The 20,882-nt window shown below is 39.9% G+C and overlaps 1 protein-coding gene across 4 annotated transcripts in view; it reads left to right on the top strand.

The window, feature by feature from the left end:
* Positions 1-1,118: 1,118 nt before the first annotated feature.
* The window catches only part of EHHADH (enoyl-CoA hydratase and 3-hydroxyacyl CoA dehydrogenase), a 61,644-nt gene continuing 41,880 nt past the window's right edge, over positions 1,119-20,882 (top strand). The window contains exons 1-3 of one of the 4 annotated variants that reach the window (XM_007119870.4): positions 1,119-1,166; positions 11,849-12,393; positions 16,830-16,933. In XM_007119870.4, coding sequence (XP_007119932.2) covers positions 12,320-12,393; positions 16,830-16,933 — 178 coding nt within the window. In that variant the 5' untranslated portion in view covers positions 1,119-1,166; positions 11,849-12,319. Of the gene's footprint in view, positions 1,167-11,848; positions 12,394-12,414; positions 12,580-16,829; positions 16,934-20,882 lie in introns of those variants that run through there. The other 3 variants (XM_007119868.4, XM_007119869.4, XM_007119871.4) reach the window with 3 other exon arrangements.

Here is a 20,882-nt window from a genome sequence, read left to right as displayed (position 1 = left end):
TATAAGTAACAGATTCAAGCAGTTCCTGAGGGTAAACCTAAGTACTCTGAATACACTGCCAATAACATGGCACAACTTTATTTAGACTTCTCTATTGGACACGATTTCTCTTAAATATTCAGACTCTGTTTTAGGACTATGACAAAGCTAAAATAGGTATTATTATTGAAATGTTGGTTATGAGTCTGTGTTCCAAATGACCAGGTAATCCCATAGACCCATAGAATAATATAGTTGGAATAGATGAAATTTAAGGTTTCTTCCAACTATCATTAAAAAAGGTCAATGATACTTTTCAAGAATCTGTGGACCATTGGAACTAAATAATTTACTGAAAGTCACAAAATTAGGCAATGGCAGTCAGTTCTAAAGTCTAAGCCTCCTAATTTTATTCATTTATTCACTCGTTCAGGAGAGACACCAGGCCAGGCATTAAGGGATACAAAGATGAATAAAATAACCCCCTGCCTTTGAGGAGCTTTCTATATGGTGAGGGAGACAGACCTTTTAATGAAAAAATAATTCCATGTTAATGTTATCATAGGTCCATCTAGTGCCTTCATTCAACCAATGTGCTTTTTCCCCTTTGCTACCAACATACCATAACTTGATAAAAATAAGTATAAAATGTTTTAATCAAATTTTAAATCATTTGAACCATATATATATATATATATTTTTTTTTTTTTTTTGGCCACGCCACGTGGCTTGTGGGATCTCAGTTCCCCAAGATTGAACCCAGGCCACAGCAGTGTAAGTGCCTAATCTTAACCGCTAGACTGCCAGGGAACTCCCAAACCACATTTTTAAGAGTCAGACAATCACAGTTTACACGGGTCTTAGAGTCAGTTTGTTTGGGTTCTACGCCTAGCTCTGCTATTAACTAGCCATGTGACCTTAAACAAATCACTTCACCTCTTAGCCTCAATTTCCTCTTCAAGGTCCTACCTCCAGTAAACCTTGTGTTAGTCTGTCTAGTAGAAAAAAGAACACATGCTATCTCCCACTGTGACCACTAGATGGCTTATTTGCTTTGCTTTGCTGTCCCCCTCTCCCCTCTCCTTTCTTCTCTCACTCTTACTTCCTTTCTCCCTTTCTTTCTTTCTTGTTAGTTTCTCTAACCAAAGACATTATTATACCACCTATCTGAATAACCATCTATACTGGTAAATATTGAGTATCCCAAGACTCTGGGAGAAGACAGTTCTAAAATGTTTGTTGAATGAATGAAAGAAAGAGTGGAGGGGACTTCTCTGGTGGTGCAGTGGTTAAGAATCCACCTGCCAATGCAGGGGACACGGGTTCGATCCCTCGTCCAGGAAGATCCCACATGCCGCAGAGCAACTAAGCCTGTACGCACAACTACTGAGCCTGTGTTCTAGAGCCCTCGAGCCACAACTACTGAGCCTACATGCCACAACTACTGAAGCCCATGTGCCTAGAACCCATGCTCCACGACAAGAGAAGCCACCTCAGTGAGAAGCCCGTGCACCATATCAAAGAGTAGCCCCTGCTCGCTACAAATAGAGAAAGCCGGCGCACAGCAATGAAGACCTAATGCAGCCAAAGATAAATAAATAAATAAGTATTTAAAAAAAAAAAAAAGAATGGAGTCCAGGACTACTTCTGGACCCTTCTATCCCCTACTAATACTGCCCCTTTCTCCTATTAAAATACTTCCTCTTTTAAAAGTGGTGGCAGTGGGAAGAGGAAGAAAAGATGAAACAATAGACAGGAGTTGAGTTGGGAGGGGAATGGAAAAAAAGGCATTGCTTTGCATCTCAAAACAAACATCAGTGCACTCTGGTATTTATGGTTAAATAATGTAATGTCTGAGGCTTATTTTAAAATAAGGTGAGGGTTCAGATGATAAAGATTGGTTATATATTGATATTGTTGAACTTGGGTAGATTGGGTTTCATTATATTCTATTTTTTGGTGTATGCTTGAAAATTTCCACAATACAAAGTTAAAAATAAGATAGACCATGAGTGCATTTCCCTTCCTGTAGACAAGACCAAGTTCAAACTACTCCACTGAATTTCAATTAGGCTGCTTTTGCCTGATGTTACAGAAAACTTGTCACAGACTGGGTTTTTTGGAAGTAGACACTGATAGGGAGATGGGGAGAAAGATTTTTATTAGGAATGGATGAAAGCAGGCTTGGTCAGAGAAAGAAGTTGAATTGGTATTCAAGTCCAAGGACTCTTCAGCCCGCCTGGGTATCACCCATCAGAGTATCTTGTACCAGGCTGAAATGGCCATCCCTTTATAACGGATGCAGTCTGCCCCAGAAAGGTTGTAATCTCAAGCGAGGTGGATCTCTGCAGCTGAGGTAGACCCTGAAGAAGCTGACAGCTGGGGGCTGCGTGCTGACCACATTCCAGGAGCTGCACAGCAAGTCCTCCCTCGAGGGGGAATTGGCAGCACATCTTTGCATTTTCCACAAAACACAGCAGAAACTGGGTTAAACAATAGGGGGTGAATTGACTTCTGTAAGTGGACTTTTATGACAGGCATCAGGGTTAGTTGCTCCAGCAATTCAATCATATCATTCAAGACCCATATTTCTTTGCCTCTTTGCTCTGCCTTCAGTAGCATCTGCTTTAGCTTACTGTCAGCTTCCCTCAAGGTGGCAAAATGGCCGTGGCAGTTCATCTTCACATGAATACACAGTGCACACTCTCAGAGGGTATGGACACACATTCAGTAATTCCAGGATGATTCTCAGGCTAGAAAAGAGAAAAATATACATTAATTTATGGACTGGGCACTCTATAATTTTTATCTTTTTAACTGTAGCATAGGGCTTTACATTAGTCACCATTAATGTCATGCTGTCACAAACTTGCACTAGAATTCTGCATCAGTTAGGATAGACAGGGTAATACCGCAGGATGTAAACAACCCCCAAACCTAAATGTCTTAGAACAATTTAGATTAATTTCTTACTCATGCTACAAGATTACTCTGGGTGTGCCAAAAGGCTCTGTTCATTATAGTCACTCAGTGAACCTAGGCTGATTGCACAACTACTGTTTTGAACATTTTCAGTAGCCAAGCCAGAGGAAAAAGAGTTCCAGTCGAGCAGGCATTAACTTAATGCTTCCACCACTTCTGCTCACATTTTATAGGCCACAGCAATGTCACATGACCTCACCAGTGAGCAGGAAGTGCAGTGCTACCGTGGGTAAGAAGGGGAGAAAACTAGAATGTTTTTGAACAGCACCAATGACTATTACAAAGCCAGCTCTATATTTTAGGTCTCAGTGACACAAGCTCATCTAGAATTCAACTGTACCAATCTGTGGATAAAGTACAAAGCAGCAGGAAAATTCCCCAACAGTTTCCCTCTTTAATTCTAATTTTATAATGTGAGCAGTTATATACTATGTATATATGAAATTATTCTGACATTATTAGTTGCCCAGCTTGAAAAATAATATAGTTCAAGGCAGAATCAAGTCAAGAACACTGTAGCAAACTACTCGAAGCTTCCCTCATGAGTTTCTTTTTTTTTTTTTGCGGTACGCAGGCCTCTCACTGTTGTGGCCTCTCCCGTTGCGGAGCACAGGCTCCGGACGCGCAGGCTCAGCGGCCGTGGCTCACGGGCCTAGCTGCTCCGCGGCATGTGGGATCTTCTCGGACCGGGGCACGAACTCGTGTCCCCTGCATCGGCAGGCGGACTGTCAACCACTGCGCCACCAGGGAAGCCCCCTCATGAGTTTCTTAACCAAGGATGTGCATTAAAATTCTCTGGGGAGGCTTTTTAAAATTGCTAAGTTAACCCAGAATCAGAATCTCCCAAAGGGAGTGCCAGATGTTTGCATTTTCAAAATGCATGCTTCTCCCCCCACCTCCCTCAGTTAAGATCTACTGTTCCATAATACTATGAAGCAGGGAACATGAGGGCAGGAACCATGTATGTTTTTGCTCACATTACATTAACAGTACCTAGGACACATAACTGCTCAATAAAAATATGATTGGTCAAATATTTATTCATAAAACACAGTTATCAAGTAACACACATCATATTCACAAGGATTCCGTGATCTAACCATGTTAAATCTCTCTAGGAGTCTCAGTACAACATTTCTCTGGCCTTCCAATATATTAATCCTCTCAAAGACTGAAATGAAATTAATTTGGCATAACTTGTTGTTAGTGAACACAATATATCTTTGATGATCACAAATTCCTTTTCACAAACCATCTCCTTAATGAATTATTCTAAAATTTCATAAGGTATTGATTTTAAATGCACCAGTCAACAACATCTTTTGCCCACTCAAAAATCAAAACTTTTGCCCATCCCTAGTCTTCTGGCCCCTTTCCTTTTCCTTGGGATTTCTCAGTGCTATAATCACGTCAGCACAATCTCCAGGCTTAAAGTCAAAGCACTTTGATGGGAAAACCTGGAAATAAATACTAGTTGCTAGAACTTTTGATGATTATATTAGTAGAGGTATGAGTCGTGCCAACCTGTTTTACTTTGACCTTAACAGTGCATGGTATATTAGTTTGAATCCTGTTTGCTATTCAAAGCAGGTGGAAATATAATCCTAGAGGAAAAACACAATTCAATTCGACTCAGCTCAAAGGAACATAATACTAATAATATCTAATAGCATGACTATTTTTACTGAGTGCTTTTCATGAGCCAGGCAGATTCTCAACGTGTGTTCGCTCAAAAAGGGACAAGACCACACTTAGTAACAAAGAAAGATACAATATAAAAACAACTAGCCTGGGACTTCCCTGGTGGCGCAGTAGTTAAGAATCTGCCTGCCGGGCTTCCCTGGTGGTGCAGTGGTTGAGAATCTGCCTGCTAATGCAGGGGACACGGGTTCGATCCCTGGTCTGGGAAGATCCCGCATGCTGCGGAGCAACTAGGCCCGTGAGCCACAACTACTGAGCCTGCGCGTCTGGAGCCTGTGCTCCGCAACGAGAGGCCCGCGCACCGCGATGAAGAGTGGCCCCCGCTTGCCACAACTAGAGAAAGCCCTCGCACAGAAACGAAGACCCAACACAGCAAAAATTAATTAATTAATAAATTCCTACCCCCAACATCTTCTTTAAAAAAAAAAAAAAAAAAAAGAATCTGCCTGCCAATGCAGGGGGCACGGGTTCAATCCCTGGACCAGGAAGATCCCACATGCCACAGAGCAACTAACCCCGTGCACTCTACTACTGAGCCTTCGCTCTAGAGCCTGCGGGCCACAACTACTGAAGCCCGCACGCTCTAGGGCCCACGTGCCACAACTGCTGAGCCCACGCGCTGCAACTACTGAAGGCCACGTGCCTAGAGCCTGTGCTCCGCAATGAGAAGCACGCACCCACGCAACGAAGTGTAGCCCCCACTGGCTGCAACTAGAGAAAGCCCGCGTGCAGCAATGAAGACCCAATGCAGCCAAAAATAAATAATAAAAAAATAAAAATTGAAAAAATTGAAAAAAAAACACAACTAGCTTAATAATTTTTAAAATGGACAAGTATTGCTAAGGATTTGGAGAAATTGGAAACCTCAGACATTGCTGTATGTATTGTATGCTAAATGGTGCCAAACAGTTTGGCAGTTTGTCAAAAAGTTAAACATAGAATTACCATACGACCAAGCAATTCTACTTCTAGGTATATACCCCAGAGAATTAAACACACAGTTTACATAAAAACATGTACACGAAATGTTCATAGCAGCATTATTCATAGTAGCCAAAACAGTAGAAACAACCCAAATATCTACCAGCTGATGAATGGATAAACAAAATGTGGATATTCAGCCATAAAAAGGAACAAAGTACTGATATATGCTACAACATGGATGAATCTTATAAACATTATGCTAACTGAAGGAAACCAGACACAAAAGGCCACATATTGTGTGAGTCCATTTATATGAAATGTCCAGAATATGTAAACCCACAGAGACAGATTAGTGTCTCTATTAGAGTAGATCTGTGTTTGCTGGGGATAAGGAGAAAGGGGAATGGTAAGTGGTTACTTAATGGATACAGTGTTTCTTTTTGTGGTCTTAAAATGTTCTGGAATTTGAGAGTGATGATGATGTACAATTTTGTGAATATACTAAAAATCATTGTATCGTACACTTTCAAAGGGTGAGTTGTGTTGTGAGTTCTATCTCAATAAAAAGTTAATTATCCTTTAAAGAAAAGAGCACATCACTTGAAATTTAAAAGGAAAAAGAGTTTTTATGGATCAGAAAAAAGAACAAACATGAGTTAAGGGAACATGAATATCACCTGATTGATGACAGGTGCAGAATACATTGCCATTGACAAATATGAAGAGTGTCCAGAACAACCCACGTAGTGAGAAACTAGAGATTGCTTCTCATATGAGAAACGGTGGTACCTGAGGAAGAGCCTAAGAAGAGCAGGCTGGGACAGACTTGTTAGCATATTTAACTATTTGATGAAAGACTGTTCTAATTAAAGGAAAACAGTGTATAGCAAAAGTAGAATCATGGAGTAATTACTTTTGAGATCAAAAGTAGAATCAGGGAGTGGAAAGTCCTAAGGAATAGTGCAAATTTTTAGCAAGCAAAAATGTCTACCATGCAGAGTACTGAGCTCCCCATCATTGAGAGCATTCAAGAGAGGTGGGTAATCTTGTGCTAGGAATGTTGTTGAGGCGTTCCTATATTTGAGAGAATATTAGACTAAATAAGCTAGAGCATCTCTCAAATTTATATATATGTAGCCTTTTTCTAAATGGTGCCAGTTTGTCAGAAAAATCTGAAAAGGATTCTTATTAGCAGATGAAATAGTCTCTTCGGTAAAATGATATGGTGGGAAATCCGGAGAAAGATCTGAGAAAACATAAAGGTGAACTACAGCCTAATTGCACTTTCAACATGAAATGAAATTGGATGCCAGAGAATGCCAGGAGTGTCATAAAAGGTGCTATCCTGTTGAGAAGGGACATTTTTCGTACATGATTTTCAGTTCAGAAGTTGACAGATGGCATTTAATGAAAAACTATTTGCAAACCTAAAGTGATAAGCAGAGCCCACTGGAAAGCTGAGAGGCTGAAACATGGGGAGATACCAGTGAATGAATTCTCATTTCGATTTTTGGCTGCATTCAACTCAAATTTTGTTGCAGCGCATGGGCGTGATCTTTAAATATGCTCGGTAGTACATCGTTGATCTCTGACATTTCAGCTGGTGAAAATGATTAACATGTGACAGAGTCATTTTTGCCATAGCTGGGTCTTTTTTAGAAATCCTGATGGCTTATCTTATTAAGATACTGAATATGTGTGTGCATGTGTGTGGGGGGTGTATCTCCAAGGCTCAGAATTTGAGCAAGCCACTTGAATTTATAAAAATTATCATTACTGATGGTATTGGTATAGTGAAGAAATTATTTTTATCCCATTTCTCATTTCAGACACTAATATGAGCAGCTTTTGTCCTCAAGTGTTAGCCAACTTCACTGTGGAAGTGTGTACTCACTGCCCCTTTCTTCACTATATTAGTTACAATAGGTTAAAAGTCTTTAACAAACAGACCCAAATTTCTTTCTTTAGCCAGTAACAGTCCATGTTGGTTCCAGTCAGTGGGCCAGCTCTCCTTTACAGAATCGTTTGATAAGTCCAGCTTCTGTGGCTTTATCCTCCGCGGGAGGCTTGTGTCCATTTGTATCCCACAGTGAGGGGGGAAAGGACATTAAAGAGAACATGTGAGAGATTTTATCACTCCAGCTGGAAAGCAATATTTTGCATTCATTCCAGAAAAAACTGATTGGTTTACCAAAGCAGTCTGCTCTGATGGCTTCATGTCACTATCAAATGAAGTGTTGCAACACACCTTGATTCCAGAGCTAAAAGATCACCAATGCAGGGAAAGCCAAGTTTAGATAGCTAGCTCTGTTTTACCATGAGTATATATTTACACGTTCTAGTACATAAAAGTTTTATATTTACATTCTTATATTTTTCTTTTAAGCTGTAATGAACTATTTTAATTGAAGTGTAGTTGATTTACAATATTGTGTTAGTTTCAGGTGTACAGCAAAGTAATTCATTATATTATATATATATACATATTTTCTTCAGATTCTTTTCCATTATAGGTTATTACAAGACATTGAATATACTTCTTTTAAAAAATTATTTCTATTATGGTTTATTACAGGATATTGAATATAGTTCCCTGTGCTATACAATAGGACCTTGTTGTTTACCCATTTTTTTATATAACAGTTTGTATCTGCTAGTCCCAAACTCCCAATCCAACCCTCCCCTGCCCCCCCTTGACAATCACAAGTCTGTTCTCTGTCTGTGAGTCTGTTTCTGTTTCATAGATAAGTTCATTTGTGTCATATTTTGGATTCCATATGTAAGTGATATCATATGGTATTTGTCTTTATCTTTCTGACTTACTTCATTTAGTATAATAATCTCTAGGTCCATGCATGTAGCCACAAATGGCATTATTTCATTCTTTTTTATGGCTGAGTAATATTCCACTATATATGTGTACCACATCTTCTTTATCCATTTATCTGTCAGTGGACATTTAGGTTGTTTCCATGTCTTGGCTATTGTAAATAGTGCTGCTATGAACATAGGCGTATATCTATATTTTTGAATTATAGTTTTGTCTGGATATATGCCCAGGACTGGGATTGTTGGATCATATGGCAACTTTATTTTTAGTTTTTTTTAGGAACCTCCATACTGTTCTCCATAGTGGCTGCACCAACTTGCATTCCCACCAACAGTGTAGGAGCATTCCCTTTTCTCCACACCCTCTCCAGTATTTGTTATTTGTAGACTTTTTAATGATGGCCATCGAATATATTTCTTTTTCTTTTTCTTTTTCTTTTTTTCTTGTTTTTGGCTGCGTTGGGTCTTCATTGCTGCGCATGGGCTTTCTCTAGTTGCAGCGAGCGGGGGCTACTCTTCGTTGCAGTGCACAGTCTTCTCATTTTGTTGGCTTCTCTTGTTGCAGAGCACAGGCTCTAGGCGTGTGGGCTTCAGTAGTTGTGGCACACAGGCTCAGTAGTTGTGGCTCATGGGCTCTAGAGCACAGGCTCAGTAGTTGTGGCACAGGGCTCAGTAGTTGTGGCTCACGGGCTCTAGAGCACAGGCTCAGTAGTTGTGGCACAGGGCTCAGTAGTTGTGGCTCACGGGCTCTAGAGCACAGGCTCAGTAGTTGTGGCACAGGGCTCAGTAGTTGTGGCTCACGGGCTCTAGAGCACAGGCTCAGTAGTTGTGGCACACAGGCTTAATTGCTCCGCAGCATGTGGGATCTTCCCAGACCAGGGATCAAACCCGTGTCCCCTGCACTGGCAGGCGGATTCTTAACCACTGTGTCACCAGGGAAGTCCTGATCAACTGATCTATTTGTGAATTGCAACACCATGACTGCAATGAAAATGACATATTTAACAAGCAAAAGCAGTAACATGCAAATGATGTGGAAGTGCGTTAGTCAAGAGGAATGGCATCTTGTTAAGTAGCACTTGTTGGAACTAATGAGAAGACAATTTAAGAATGTAATAGTTCATCACAATGATCAAGAGACTGTCAAGGGGTCAAGTGGTCTGTAAACATCATGGTGGTACCTGCTATATTAGCTTGCTACATTGCCATAGATTGGGCCCGTAAGGAGTCCAAATAGATTTAGACAGTTTATTATTTACATAGACAGCAAAAGAAAGATCAGCATGGTATCTGCTACCTGCAGCCCTAGTCCCACAGTATGACACCAAACAGGAGGGGCTGGATGACAGATTACAGGAAATGTGGGGATCGCTGCTGTTGAGGAGCAGGGCAGGGTCAGCAATTTCATGAAACTGAGAGTGAGTGCCCTCTTCAATTTTGCCCACTAGGGATCTTTCTTGCTCACCCTAATCCCTGCCTTGCTGAGGAGCCAACTCTAAACTACTGCCAAGCAAGGCAGGGAGGAGCTGAGTCCTGCCCAGATAAAAGATAAAGACACCAAATATTTCTCATTCTCGAGGCCAAGGAGACCTTCCCGACTACCCATGCGTAGAAAGACTCCTTGGGGGCCAAAAAGGGAGGGGACACCACCCCATAATACGTGGCGTCAACCTTCCCATAGGGTTCTGCGCTAGAATCCATCTTGGCTAAGAGGTGCGCACGCACACAGGGGAGGGCCCTGAGTTTATACCAAATACGGACTCAGAGTCAGGCAAAGCAAGATGATTGGCCAGAGGAAACCCAGAAGAAAGGCCCCATAAAAGTGATTTAAACTACCACAACGGCGCGACTGTCTCTCTGAGCCCGCCCGTGTGTGTCTATTCACATGTACATTTTTCCTCCTAATAAACTTTTTACTTGTTTCACTAAAAAAAAAATAGAATAAAAAAATAATAAACTACTGCCAAGCAGTTTTATAGACTTACACAGAAATTTGCAGCTGTACTTAAGGGGAGGGAGATGCAAGGCAGAAAGTTCTGTGTTCAAATGAAACTAGGGAGATAGATGAGAAATGACCTGTGGCTGACTCCAAGATGTAGATGAGAAAAATGCCTCAAAACGGCTCCACACCATGCTGATCTCCACTTCCTCCAGGAACAATATCAGAACTGTTAAGCCTTGCCTACATGACCTTTGTGGAGGTCCTCAAAGTTGTTAGGATGGACTGCAGAATTGTTCTGCTAGAGGCTGACATCTGAAAAGACAATACTGAATCTATTGCTTCCTATAGTAAGGGAAAGCTGTGCTGGTCATACATAGTCTCTCCAAGCAGAGCAGACTGTTGATCTTACATACAGTTTTGGGGCAAGGTTGAATCCAGGGATTGGTGAATTTTAGAGGCAGTAGAGATTGATGCCACTTGTAAGAGGCTGGTTGATGTTGAATGTTGGCACTCAGAGGCGTGTGCCCTGGGCTGTTTGTGATTGGCTGGCTATCAAAAGTGAGAGGCTGGGACTTCCCTGGTGGCTCAGTGGTTAAGAATCCGCCTGCCAATTCAGGGGACACAGGTTCGATCCCTGGTCTGGGAAGATCCCACACGCTGAAGAGCAACTAAGCCCGTGCACTCTACGACTGAGCCTTCGCTCTAGAACCTGCGAACCACAACTACTGAGCCTGTGCTCTAGAGCCCTCGAACCACAACTACTGAGCCCACGTGCCACAACTACTGAAGCCCAAGTGCCTAGAGCCCGTGCTCTGCAACAAGAGAAGCCACCGCAGTGAGAAGCCCGCACACCGCAACAAAGAGTAGCCCCCGCTCGACGCAACTAGAGAAGCCCACGTGCAGCAACAAAGACCCAACACAGCCAAAAAAAAAAAAAAAAAAAATGAGGGGCTGTCCTTGATAGGTTGTCCTTGACGGATTAGATGGGTTCTGACTCTACTTGTTTTCAGGGCTTCAGGGCAATGGGTGCTTTCCTAGGAGTAGGAACCTGGTTTTATTTTCAACAGGTAAAAGAAAATCTATGAAAATAATCTTTAATCTTTGCTAAAATTGGTGAAACATTAGTGAATAAAACCGCTCCATTGTTTTTTCCTCTGAAACTTCCAGACTGCCTTCTGGCCCCTTGATGGACTGTGGAGACCACCTGAGGCCAACTGCATCTTTAAAAACTTTGTCCCAGCCTGAACGAGGCTTTATTTATCTTTAGTCTCCTGCCTACAGCCTAGCACATAATAGGTGCTCAATTTGTGGTTGAAGTATTAGAAATCACAATCTTTAGGAATGGCAGAAGAAGAAAGAAATGGAAGGATTGGGCAGACAGGAAAGTTGAAAGTTTCACTAGGTCGCTGTATGACGGCTCTGTAAATATTTGATATTAGTACCATACCCATTTAGGTGAAATGCATGATCTGTGTATTTTATGTGTTCCAGGTGTGTGTCATATCACATAATTGTCAGGATCCCAGATATCTGTCCCTGTTAAGAAGGATCGTGAAGATGAAAACTGTGATGAGGACACAGCTCCACCAACTTAGGGAACCTAGAACTTGTCTAGAGAAGCCAGCCCCTCTGGGCCAACCGTTTGCAAATCTCGACTTGCTGGCAATTCCACTCATTTTCCATCGTCCTCCCTGATCTACTTTGTGCTGGGAGCAGGACAAGAGCCAACAAAGAGGAAGAGACGACAAAGATCTGCAGAGCGCGGGGGTGTGGTCCGGGGAAGGAGGAGGTCTGGGATGGATGATGGGCATAGGTGCCCGGGAGCGGCCCGGGGGGCGGGAGGCGGTGCCGAGCTCACATTGGCCCAGCGGGCGCCCCTCCTCGCGCGGCCGGCCCAGCGCCCAGTGAAAGTGATATCGCCCTGGGGCCATGAGCTGAGGCGACCTCGGCGACTGAGGAAACATGGCTGAGTTTACGCGGCTGCAGAACTGCCTGGCGCTGATCCGCCTACGAAACCCGCCTGTCAACGCGCTCAGGTAACGGGCTCGGCCGCCTTCAGCCCGGGGACAGCGAGCAGGGTCTTTGCCGCTTGCCTGCAGTGGAGGCCTTGACTCTCCCCTGCTGGTTTAAACGGAGACACTGACACGGATTAAACCTGGCCATATGCCAGGGCCTTTTACATTGGATAGCTCAGTTCCTGTTTGCAGAGAACTCTCTCACTGGTAAGGAAACCGAGGCTGAGAGGCAGACAGATGGCTACGAAGCGGGGGAGCTGGGACGGATCGGGTCTGTCCGTGCTCCCTTCGTGCTAGACTCTTCTGCTTGCTTGCAACTTTGACTTCTCAGGTGTACTTTCTATTCCAAAGGTCTTAGTGCAATGCTGGCTGGACCTTGATCCTTAACTTCCCAACTTCGAGTCCAGGTCACCCTTATAATGTGTGACTAAAAGTTTTAGGAATCCAACAATAAAGTGGCTTCACACTGTTAAAAATATAGATCCCCTTTAATGCCAACACAGTGAGTAAAAGAGAATTGTGTCCTGGCCCAGATATGCAAAGGTATATCTCTTGGTCTGTTCTAAACCTCAAGGTCTTAGTGCTTCCGTGGAAGATCCATGTCAGGTTAAGCACATGTCAGAATAAGCCTATTAAATAGCATTTTCTGAAAAACTAATGTGGAGTACCTTCCTTGTTAAACTTGTAAAAGCATTACTTTTAAAAGTGAGATTAACGCTGCTCTTTTGAAAGTTAATGACGTTATATAGGTTTGGTTCTTTTGTATCTCTGAAAAAAGTATAGTGATACATCAGCCTAGGAAAGAGCCACCCATTCACAGGGAGTAGGATTAGAAAAAATGATAATTTACCGAGAACATATAAAGCATAAAGAGAAAGACTTTTGGTCAAAATCCTTATCACATGATGCTGGAGCAAAAAGAGACTATAATGAGAAAACATACTAATTTTAACTGAATTTTTGTCCTACTATCATCAAATTTGATTTTATCATTAGCACTAATATAATTATTTTAATATAAAATTTTGCATTTAAAAATATAAAAAATCAGAAATAAAATCATTCAAGAATGATAATGTCCACTTACTTGCCACTCTCAGAAAAAAACAAAATATTTATTATTTTGGCTTTGATGAAGAAAAATATGAGTAATATGATTACATATCAGTTTTGAACTTGTCTGTATTCCTATTAGAATTACTAAATATTAGGACTCTGCCTTAACCTCTGCTCATAATGGGAAACTGTGCCCATCTAGAACTTGGGGAAAAAGGTTCCACAGTCTACTACCTATAACTAGGAATATTTTACCATAACTACTTAAAATGTTTCTGTTATTTAACCTGCCCCCTATCCCCCCTTGCAGGAGAAATGTTAGTATCTACCTCATTAAGTTGTTGTGAGGTTTAAATGTGTTAGAGATTATAAACTGGCACTTAGCAGATGTTAGCTATCATTATTACTATTAGTCAGAAGGCCTGTTACAAGCCCCTACCAGCAGGCCCCGCTGCTCAGGATTCATTGCAGTTGCATCAAGATTTTCTCCACTTGGGAATAAATGCTTTCTTGCCCTTTCCCATCTACCTTCTTCTGAACTTATATTTAGGTAGAGGTGTGTCCCAATTTTTTTTTTTTTTTTTTTTTTTTGCTTTACACTTTTCTTCTTCCCTTCCTTCCTTTCTCCCTTCCTATTTCTAATTTTATGTGGGAAATTATTTCTTCCTAGCTAAGTGAGAGATTCTTATTTGAATATTTTTGGGCCCAAACAAATAGTTCAAATCTTTCCTTGCTTCCTTTAGCCAGCCAGGTTTCCTTCTATTCAGGTGAATGCCAACTCTCTTTACAAGTGTAGGACATGTCTGATTACTAGGCCTATCTCCCAGAATAATGGCTTTCACACTTTTTAAAATTATAATCCACACAGCAACCTAAGGCACACACACATACAAATACATAACTGAAAACAAAGTTTCGTGAAACACAACTTATTTGTTTTGTTTGATATATTATGTTTTCTATTTCTTTGTTTGAAGAATGCTGGTCACAAGCCACGGCTTGATTCGCTGACCCCCTGGCTTTAAAAAATTTTAACAGGAAAGACTTCCTATAGTGACAGAAGCTAAAGATCTTTGGTCATCACTCATGAAATGTTACCTTTAGACTCCGTTTCTCCATGCCTGACAATATTAAGGGGAGAAAATAATTTATTAACCCCTGTGACCTTGACATTGCTACCAAGTTGTTGTCCTTTTCACTCAGCTAGAATCTAGTAAAGCTATATCTACTACAGCCATTTTCATTTTTCTTTTTTTCCTGTGTTTGATTTTTGCAAAATTAGCAAGAACATAAGAAATAAAAGAGTAGGGGTTGGTTGAAAAGGGAAAAGCCAGGCTTGTCTCCTCGGTGGCACAGATTGGGCTCATTTTCCAGCCATTATTTACCCAGAAGGAAATATGTGCCTTTTGGACTTCTCAGTAGTATGGATGGTTCAGAATCAGTTTTCCATTAGCAGATTTGGTTTCTAATTAACTAGTTGAAGGCAAGAGGTTTTGTTTGATTTCATCTGGGTTAAATAGTGGAAAGTAACTAGGTAAAAGGGAATTGCCATAAACAAGGGCAAGTATCTCCTTTATTCCCTGAGGTTTTAACTCATAGTTGCTGGTCTGAACAATCTGGCTTTATGGACATTTGTTGTTGTTGTTTGTTTTAAGATTTTTTTCACTCTGTATAAAATGTTCCCCCAATACTTAGAATTCTAAGGCAAAACTGATTGGACTCTGGTTCTGTCATTTTTCCTTTAAGCAATTCCTCACCACTCTTCCCAGTTCTCCTCCCTTATCATCCCTTGGCACTTGTTGATCCTCTGCTCCATGGCAAATTCTCCTCTCTTGGTCTCTGTGACTTTGGGCTCCCTTGGTACTGAATCACTCTGTTGAGCCTCTCCCACCACTTAGATCATCTAGATCTACCCTCAGCTCTCTCTTCTTTTTCTTTGGCAGACTCATTCAATCTTGGCTTTAACTATCTCCTCTGTGGATGACTCCCTCATCTACTGAAATTTGGCAAAGTCTACTACATGCCCTTTCTTTCCCAGACCTTGCCTTTACTGCCTAAATTAGTTAGGATTAGGCTTGGCTGCTAGTGACAGAAAACTCAAAATAATGATGGATTAAATAAGAAAAAGTTGATGTCCCTCACAGCAGTGTCCTGGAATGGCTGGTATGGCTGCTCCACAATCATCAGTGATCCCAATTCTGTCTATCTTTTGCTCCGCCATCCTCAATAAACAGCTTCCACCTCTTGATCCATAATGGCTGCTCCAAATCTAGCCATCATATCTGCATTCCTGCCAGGAGTAGGGAGGAAAGAAAAAGCAAAAAGCATACCCAATCCTTTGAGGACTATTCCCAAAAGTTGCATGTACCAAATCCGTTTCCATCCCATTGGCCAGAAATTAATGCCTTGGGCTGACCTTACTGCTGGGAAATGTAGTCTTTATTTTGGGCAGCCATGTATCCATCTAAAAACCAGATGTTTAATACTTCGAAGAATGTCGGGATGGAGGGATATTTGGGGGTAACTTGCAGCCCCTGCCACATCACTTAGACTGTTATTTTTAGACAATTTCAGTTTTCTTATATTATGCCAATATGACAAATTGAAAAGACTTTCTTGGGACTTCCCTGGTGATGTAGTGGTTAAGAATACGCCTGCCAGTGCAGGGGACATGGGTTCAATCCCTGGTCCGGGAAGATCCCACATGCTGCGGAGCAACTAAGCCCGTGCGCCACAACTACTGAGCCTGCGCTCTAGAGCCTGTGAGCCACAACTACTGAGCCCATGCGCCACAACTACTGAAGCCCAAGTGCCTAGAGCCTGTGCTCTGCCACAAGAGAAGCCACCACAATGAGAACCCCGTGCACCACAACAAAGAGTAGCCCCCACTCACCACAACGAGAGAAAGCCCATGCTCAGCAACGAAGATCCAACACAGCCAAAAATAAATAAATAATAAATAAATTTATTTTTTAAAAAAAGACTTTCTTTCCTCTCAGAAGTTCCACGTCACTTTCTTTGTACCTTTATTACAGCACTCATCTTAGTGTGATATTGTGTACATTTTGTTCTCCCTAGGATGTTGTAAACCCTCACTGTACATAGGATATGTATATAATATTTTAAAATTGATAGTGCTGATTCTAAGTGGTCAAAGTTACAGCAAAATGTAGGAAAACACTTTTTTTTTCTAAAGTTTATGTGTTTAATCAGCTCAGTGCTTAATTTACAGTAGACATGTGTATTATTTGTTAAATTAGTGAAAGTTTAATGATAAGTATCTAGGATTTTTATACATAGTGTATATGTTTAATTTTTCATTGTTAGGAAAGGAAAAAAAACTCTGAGATGGTAGAAATTTGATTCTGACTCATGCTTCATGTAAGTTTTTTCCCTTTTAGTGAGACTGTTCTCCGTGGAATAAAAGAGGGTCTGCAGAAAGCTCTAACAGACCATACAGTAAAAGCCATTGTGATTTGTGGAGCAGATGGCATCTTCTCTGCAGGTAACCAGTGTCTAACCCTCTCCCACTCTCTTTGAAATCCTGCCACAGACTGAGATCAATGCTGCATTATCTGTCCCTGTGGGTAATACTATAGTGTGGGTAATGAATATGGGAGTTGAACGGGAATGAGAAACATTGTGGAGAAAGAGACAAGAGTCATAGGAGAGACCCAGAGAAGATGCTGACCTTACTCTCTTTTATATTGGATTGGGCCTTTGGAGGACATTTAGTTCCAGGCTTGATGGCTATTCTAGCTGCTAGTATACACCTGCTGGTACATGTCTGCTCTGCATATGTCACCATCCTATGTGAGCTTGGGCAAGTCCCTTAAATCTCCTGAACCTCAATTTCTCTATTTATAAAATAGATACCATAATATTTATATCTTAACAGGTTTTTGTGAGAGTAAATGAGATAACACATCTGAAAGCCCCTAGAGCAGTGCTTGCATGCAGAACATGTTCAATAAATGTTATTTTTTATTTTACACAGAGTCCTGCAATGGAGTTCATTTTTCTTCTGATAGTCAACCATCTCAGTGACCATGCACTCTTTATTGGGTTATCCTGTGAAGATGCAAAATAGTGACAAAATACTGCAGTAAAGCATCTGAAATGGTGATTTATTCACTGGTATTTGTGGCACCATTTCTTCTTTTCCCAAATTATACCCTTTGACAAAAGTCACATGGATATGAAGGCCCATGTATTCTTACAGTAGCCAGAGGAATTTTTTTCTTTTTTCTTCTTCTTCTTCTTTATTTTTTTTTTTTTGGCCAGAGGAATTTAATGTATGTCAGTGGTAACCTGAGAAGAAATAGATGTTGAAATCATAACAATGAATAAATATAAACACATTAATCATTATAATAATTACCGTTTAGCTTACCTGCTATGTGCCAGTACCGTGTAGCTTATTTACTTATGAACAATGAAAATAGTAATATTTTTACATACTTTATATTTTAATCCTCAGTAAATCCTACAGTTTCCATTTACAGATGAGAAGGCTAAGCCTAAGAGAAATTAAATAATGGGCCAAACATTAACCAGCAATTAAATAGCTTACTCAACTGTTTGAAAACTTAAGGTTGGGAGCCCAAGATGGTGACTTTGAGGCATGGAGTGAGGGATCAGAATTATGAAAAATCAGAACTGATATTTCTTTGTAAAAAAGGAGGTAGGAGAGAATATAGTTAGAGTTCAGAGGTAGCAAAAATAATTGTTCTGGAAAAGCATTAGGGATTGTCAGACTTGACTTAATGGACTTAGATAGAACAATGTGCCCAACAATCAAAAAATATGTATTCTTCTCCAATCTGCAACATTTACAAAAGTTGATCAGCTACTGGACTGTGAAAGCGTATCTCAATAAATTTCATTTAGAATGTGTTCTCTGACAACAGTGCAATCAAGCTAGAAATCAATAACAAAAATATAACTAGAGATTCTCATGTGTTTGGAAAATAAATTCATTTCTTAATAACCTTTGAGTCAAAGCAGAAATCATAATGCAATTTAGAAAATATTTTTTAACTGAATGATAATAAAAACAATATATAAAACTTGAGGGATACAGTTAAAGCAAAGCTTAGCAGGAAATGTATGGCCTTAAAGGTATATATATATCAGAAAAGAAAAAACACTGAAACATATTGTGGTAAGCATTTATATTAAGGAACTGACAAAACAAACAGTAAAATAGATCCAAATGAAGTAGAAGGAAGGAAATGATAGAGGGGAAATTACTAAAATAGAATATAAATGTGAATCAAGAGAACAATAATATCAAAAGTTCTTTGAAAATACTAATAAAATTGATAAAGCTTCGGAGAGGCTTATCAAGAAAAAATAAGAGACGGTACAAACAATACATATAAAGAATGACAAAAGGGATATCACTGAAGAGGCCCTAGCCATTAAAAAAGATAATATGAACAAGCAGAAAAACAGAGCTTACAAAATTGACTCAAGAAGAAACAGAAAACCATTAAAGAAATTGAGTCAGTAATTCAAAAATCTCGCAAAGTAAAGTCAAGTCCCAGATGACTTCATTGGTAACCTCTAACTGAAAAGTCAAGGAAAATATTATTCTAATTTTACACAAACATTTCAGAGAATAAAAATAAGAGGGAACACCTTCTATATTAGTTTCCTGGGGCTGCCATAACAAGTGAGCACAAACTGGGTGGCTTCAAGCAACAGAAGTTTATTCTCTCAGAGTTCCAGAGGCTAAAATTTCAAAATCAAGATATCTGCAAGGCCATTCTTTCTCCAAAGCCTCTAGGGAAGAATCCTTCCTTGCCTCTTCTAGCTTCTGTGGTTGCTGGCAATCCTTGGCATTCCTTGGCTTGTTGCTGCATTATCCCTATCTCTGCCTGTCTTCCTGTGGCTTTCTCCTCTGTGTCCAAATTTCCCTGGTCTTATATAGACCCACACTGATCCATTATGACCTCTTCTTTACCTGATTATATCTGCAAAGACCCTATTTCCAAATAAGATCACATTCACAGGTTCTGGGTGGACACCGTTCTATCCAGTACACTTCCCAACTCATTTTGTGAGACTAGCATAACCTTGATAACACAAGCTGTCAAGGACAGTATGAAAAAGCAAAATTAAAGGCCAATTTTATTTGTGAACCTAGATATAAAACTCTGAAACAGTATATGATAAAACTGAATCTAACAATATATAAAAAGCATGATATATCACTTTCATCCCAGAAATACCAGATTCATTAAACATGAGAAATCAATGTAATTCATCCTATTAAAAGACTAAAGGAGGAAAATCATGAGATTATTTCAAGAGATTCAGAAAAAAACACTTGGTAACGTTTAGCATGCATTAAACATTAAAATTCTTAGTAAACTAAATATAGAAAGAAAATGTCTTCATCAGGCAAAATGTATCTATTTTTAAAAACCTACAGCAAACATCAAACAAAATGGTAAATTGAATGCTTTCCTTTTCAGAAAGAAATAAGACAAGGCTGGCTGCTATCACCATTTGTATTTGACATTATATTCTAGGCCCTGGCCAGCCTAGAAAAAGAAATAAAATGTATAAGGATTGGGAAGGAAGAAACAGAACCATCATTATTCAGAAGAAATGAGTGTTTGTAAAAAATAAATCTATCAGAAAATTATTAGAATTAATAATAGAATTTAGGAATTTTGCTGGATGTAAAATCAGTATCCAAAAATTAATTGCATTTCTATGTGCCAGAGATAAACAGTTAAAAAGTGAAATCACTATACTCTTGTCTGTGCCTTGGTTTCTATAAAATTGGGATGATCATACTAACCTTTTGCTGCAAGTAGAAGAATGTAGTATAACATTTAAGAATGTGAGCTGTATAGTCAAACTGCCTGAGCTCAAATCCTTATTCGACCAGTTACAGAATCATATGTCTGAACTAGTCACTTAACATCTCAAAGCCTTAAACTTAAACCTGTAAAATGGAAATTGTTAATAGACTATTTAACTTAGGTGTTAAGAAAATTAAATGAGACCATATATGAAACTACTTAGCCCAGTGCCTGATGTATAGTATTTATCCAGCAAATGTTAATTGCTTCTGTTACTTGAAAAATTAGTTTAACCTAAAGTTACAGGAATAATAGACGTGACATTCAGACTGAAGTTCACCTTGTTTCTCTAGAACCAAAAGGAATCTAAAAAAATAAAAATAAATAATAACAGTAGAGTGTGAAATATGATGGATTGGTGAGAAAAAAAGCATAATCCCGGATGGATGCTAAATGAGGAGCAGGTAGCAAAAAAAACAAAAAGGAAAGGCTGAACATGAAATAATTAACTTTTTAACTTGTATCAGGCTTAATATTTTCAAAGAACATATAATGCTATAGGGGAAAAGCTCACTACTATGTATAATGTTATATGAAAAAAGGAAAATATAAAGAATGACTTTACAGAGTGTTCTC

Source organism: Physeter macrocephalus, chromosome 1 (genome assembly GCF_002837175.3).
Source record: "Physeter macrocephalus isolate SW-GA chromosome 1, ASM283717v5, whole genome shotgun sequence".
In the NCBI taxonomy this organism is placed as follows: domain Eukaryota; kingdom Metazoa; phylum Chordata; class Mammalia; order Artiodactyla; family Physeteridae; genus Physeter; species Physeter macrocephalus.
This window is presented reverse-complemented; position numbering and strand designations above follow the sequence as displayed.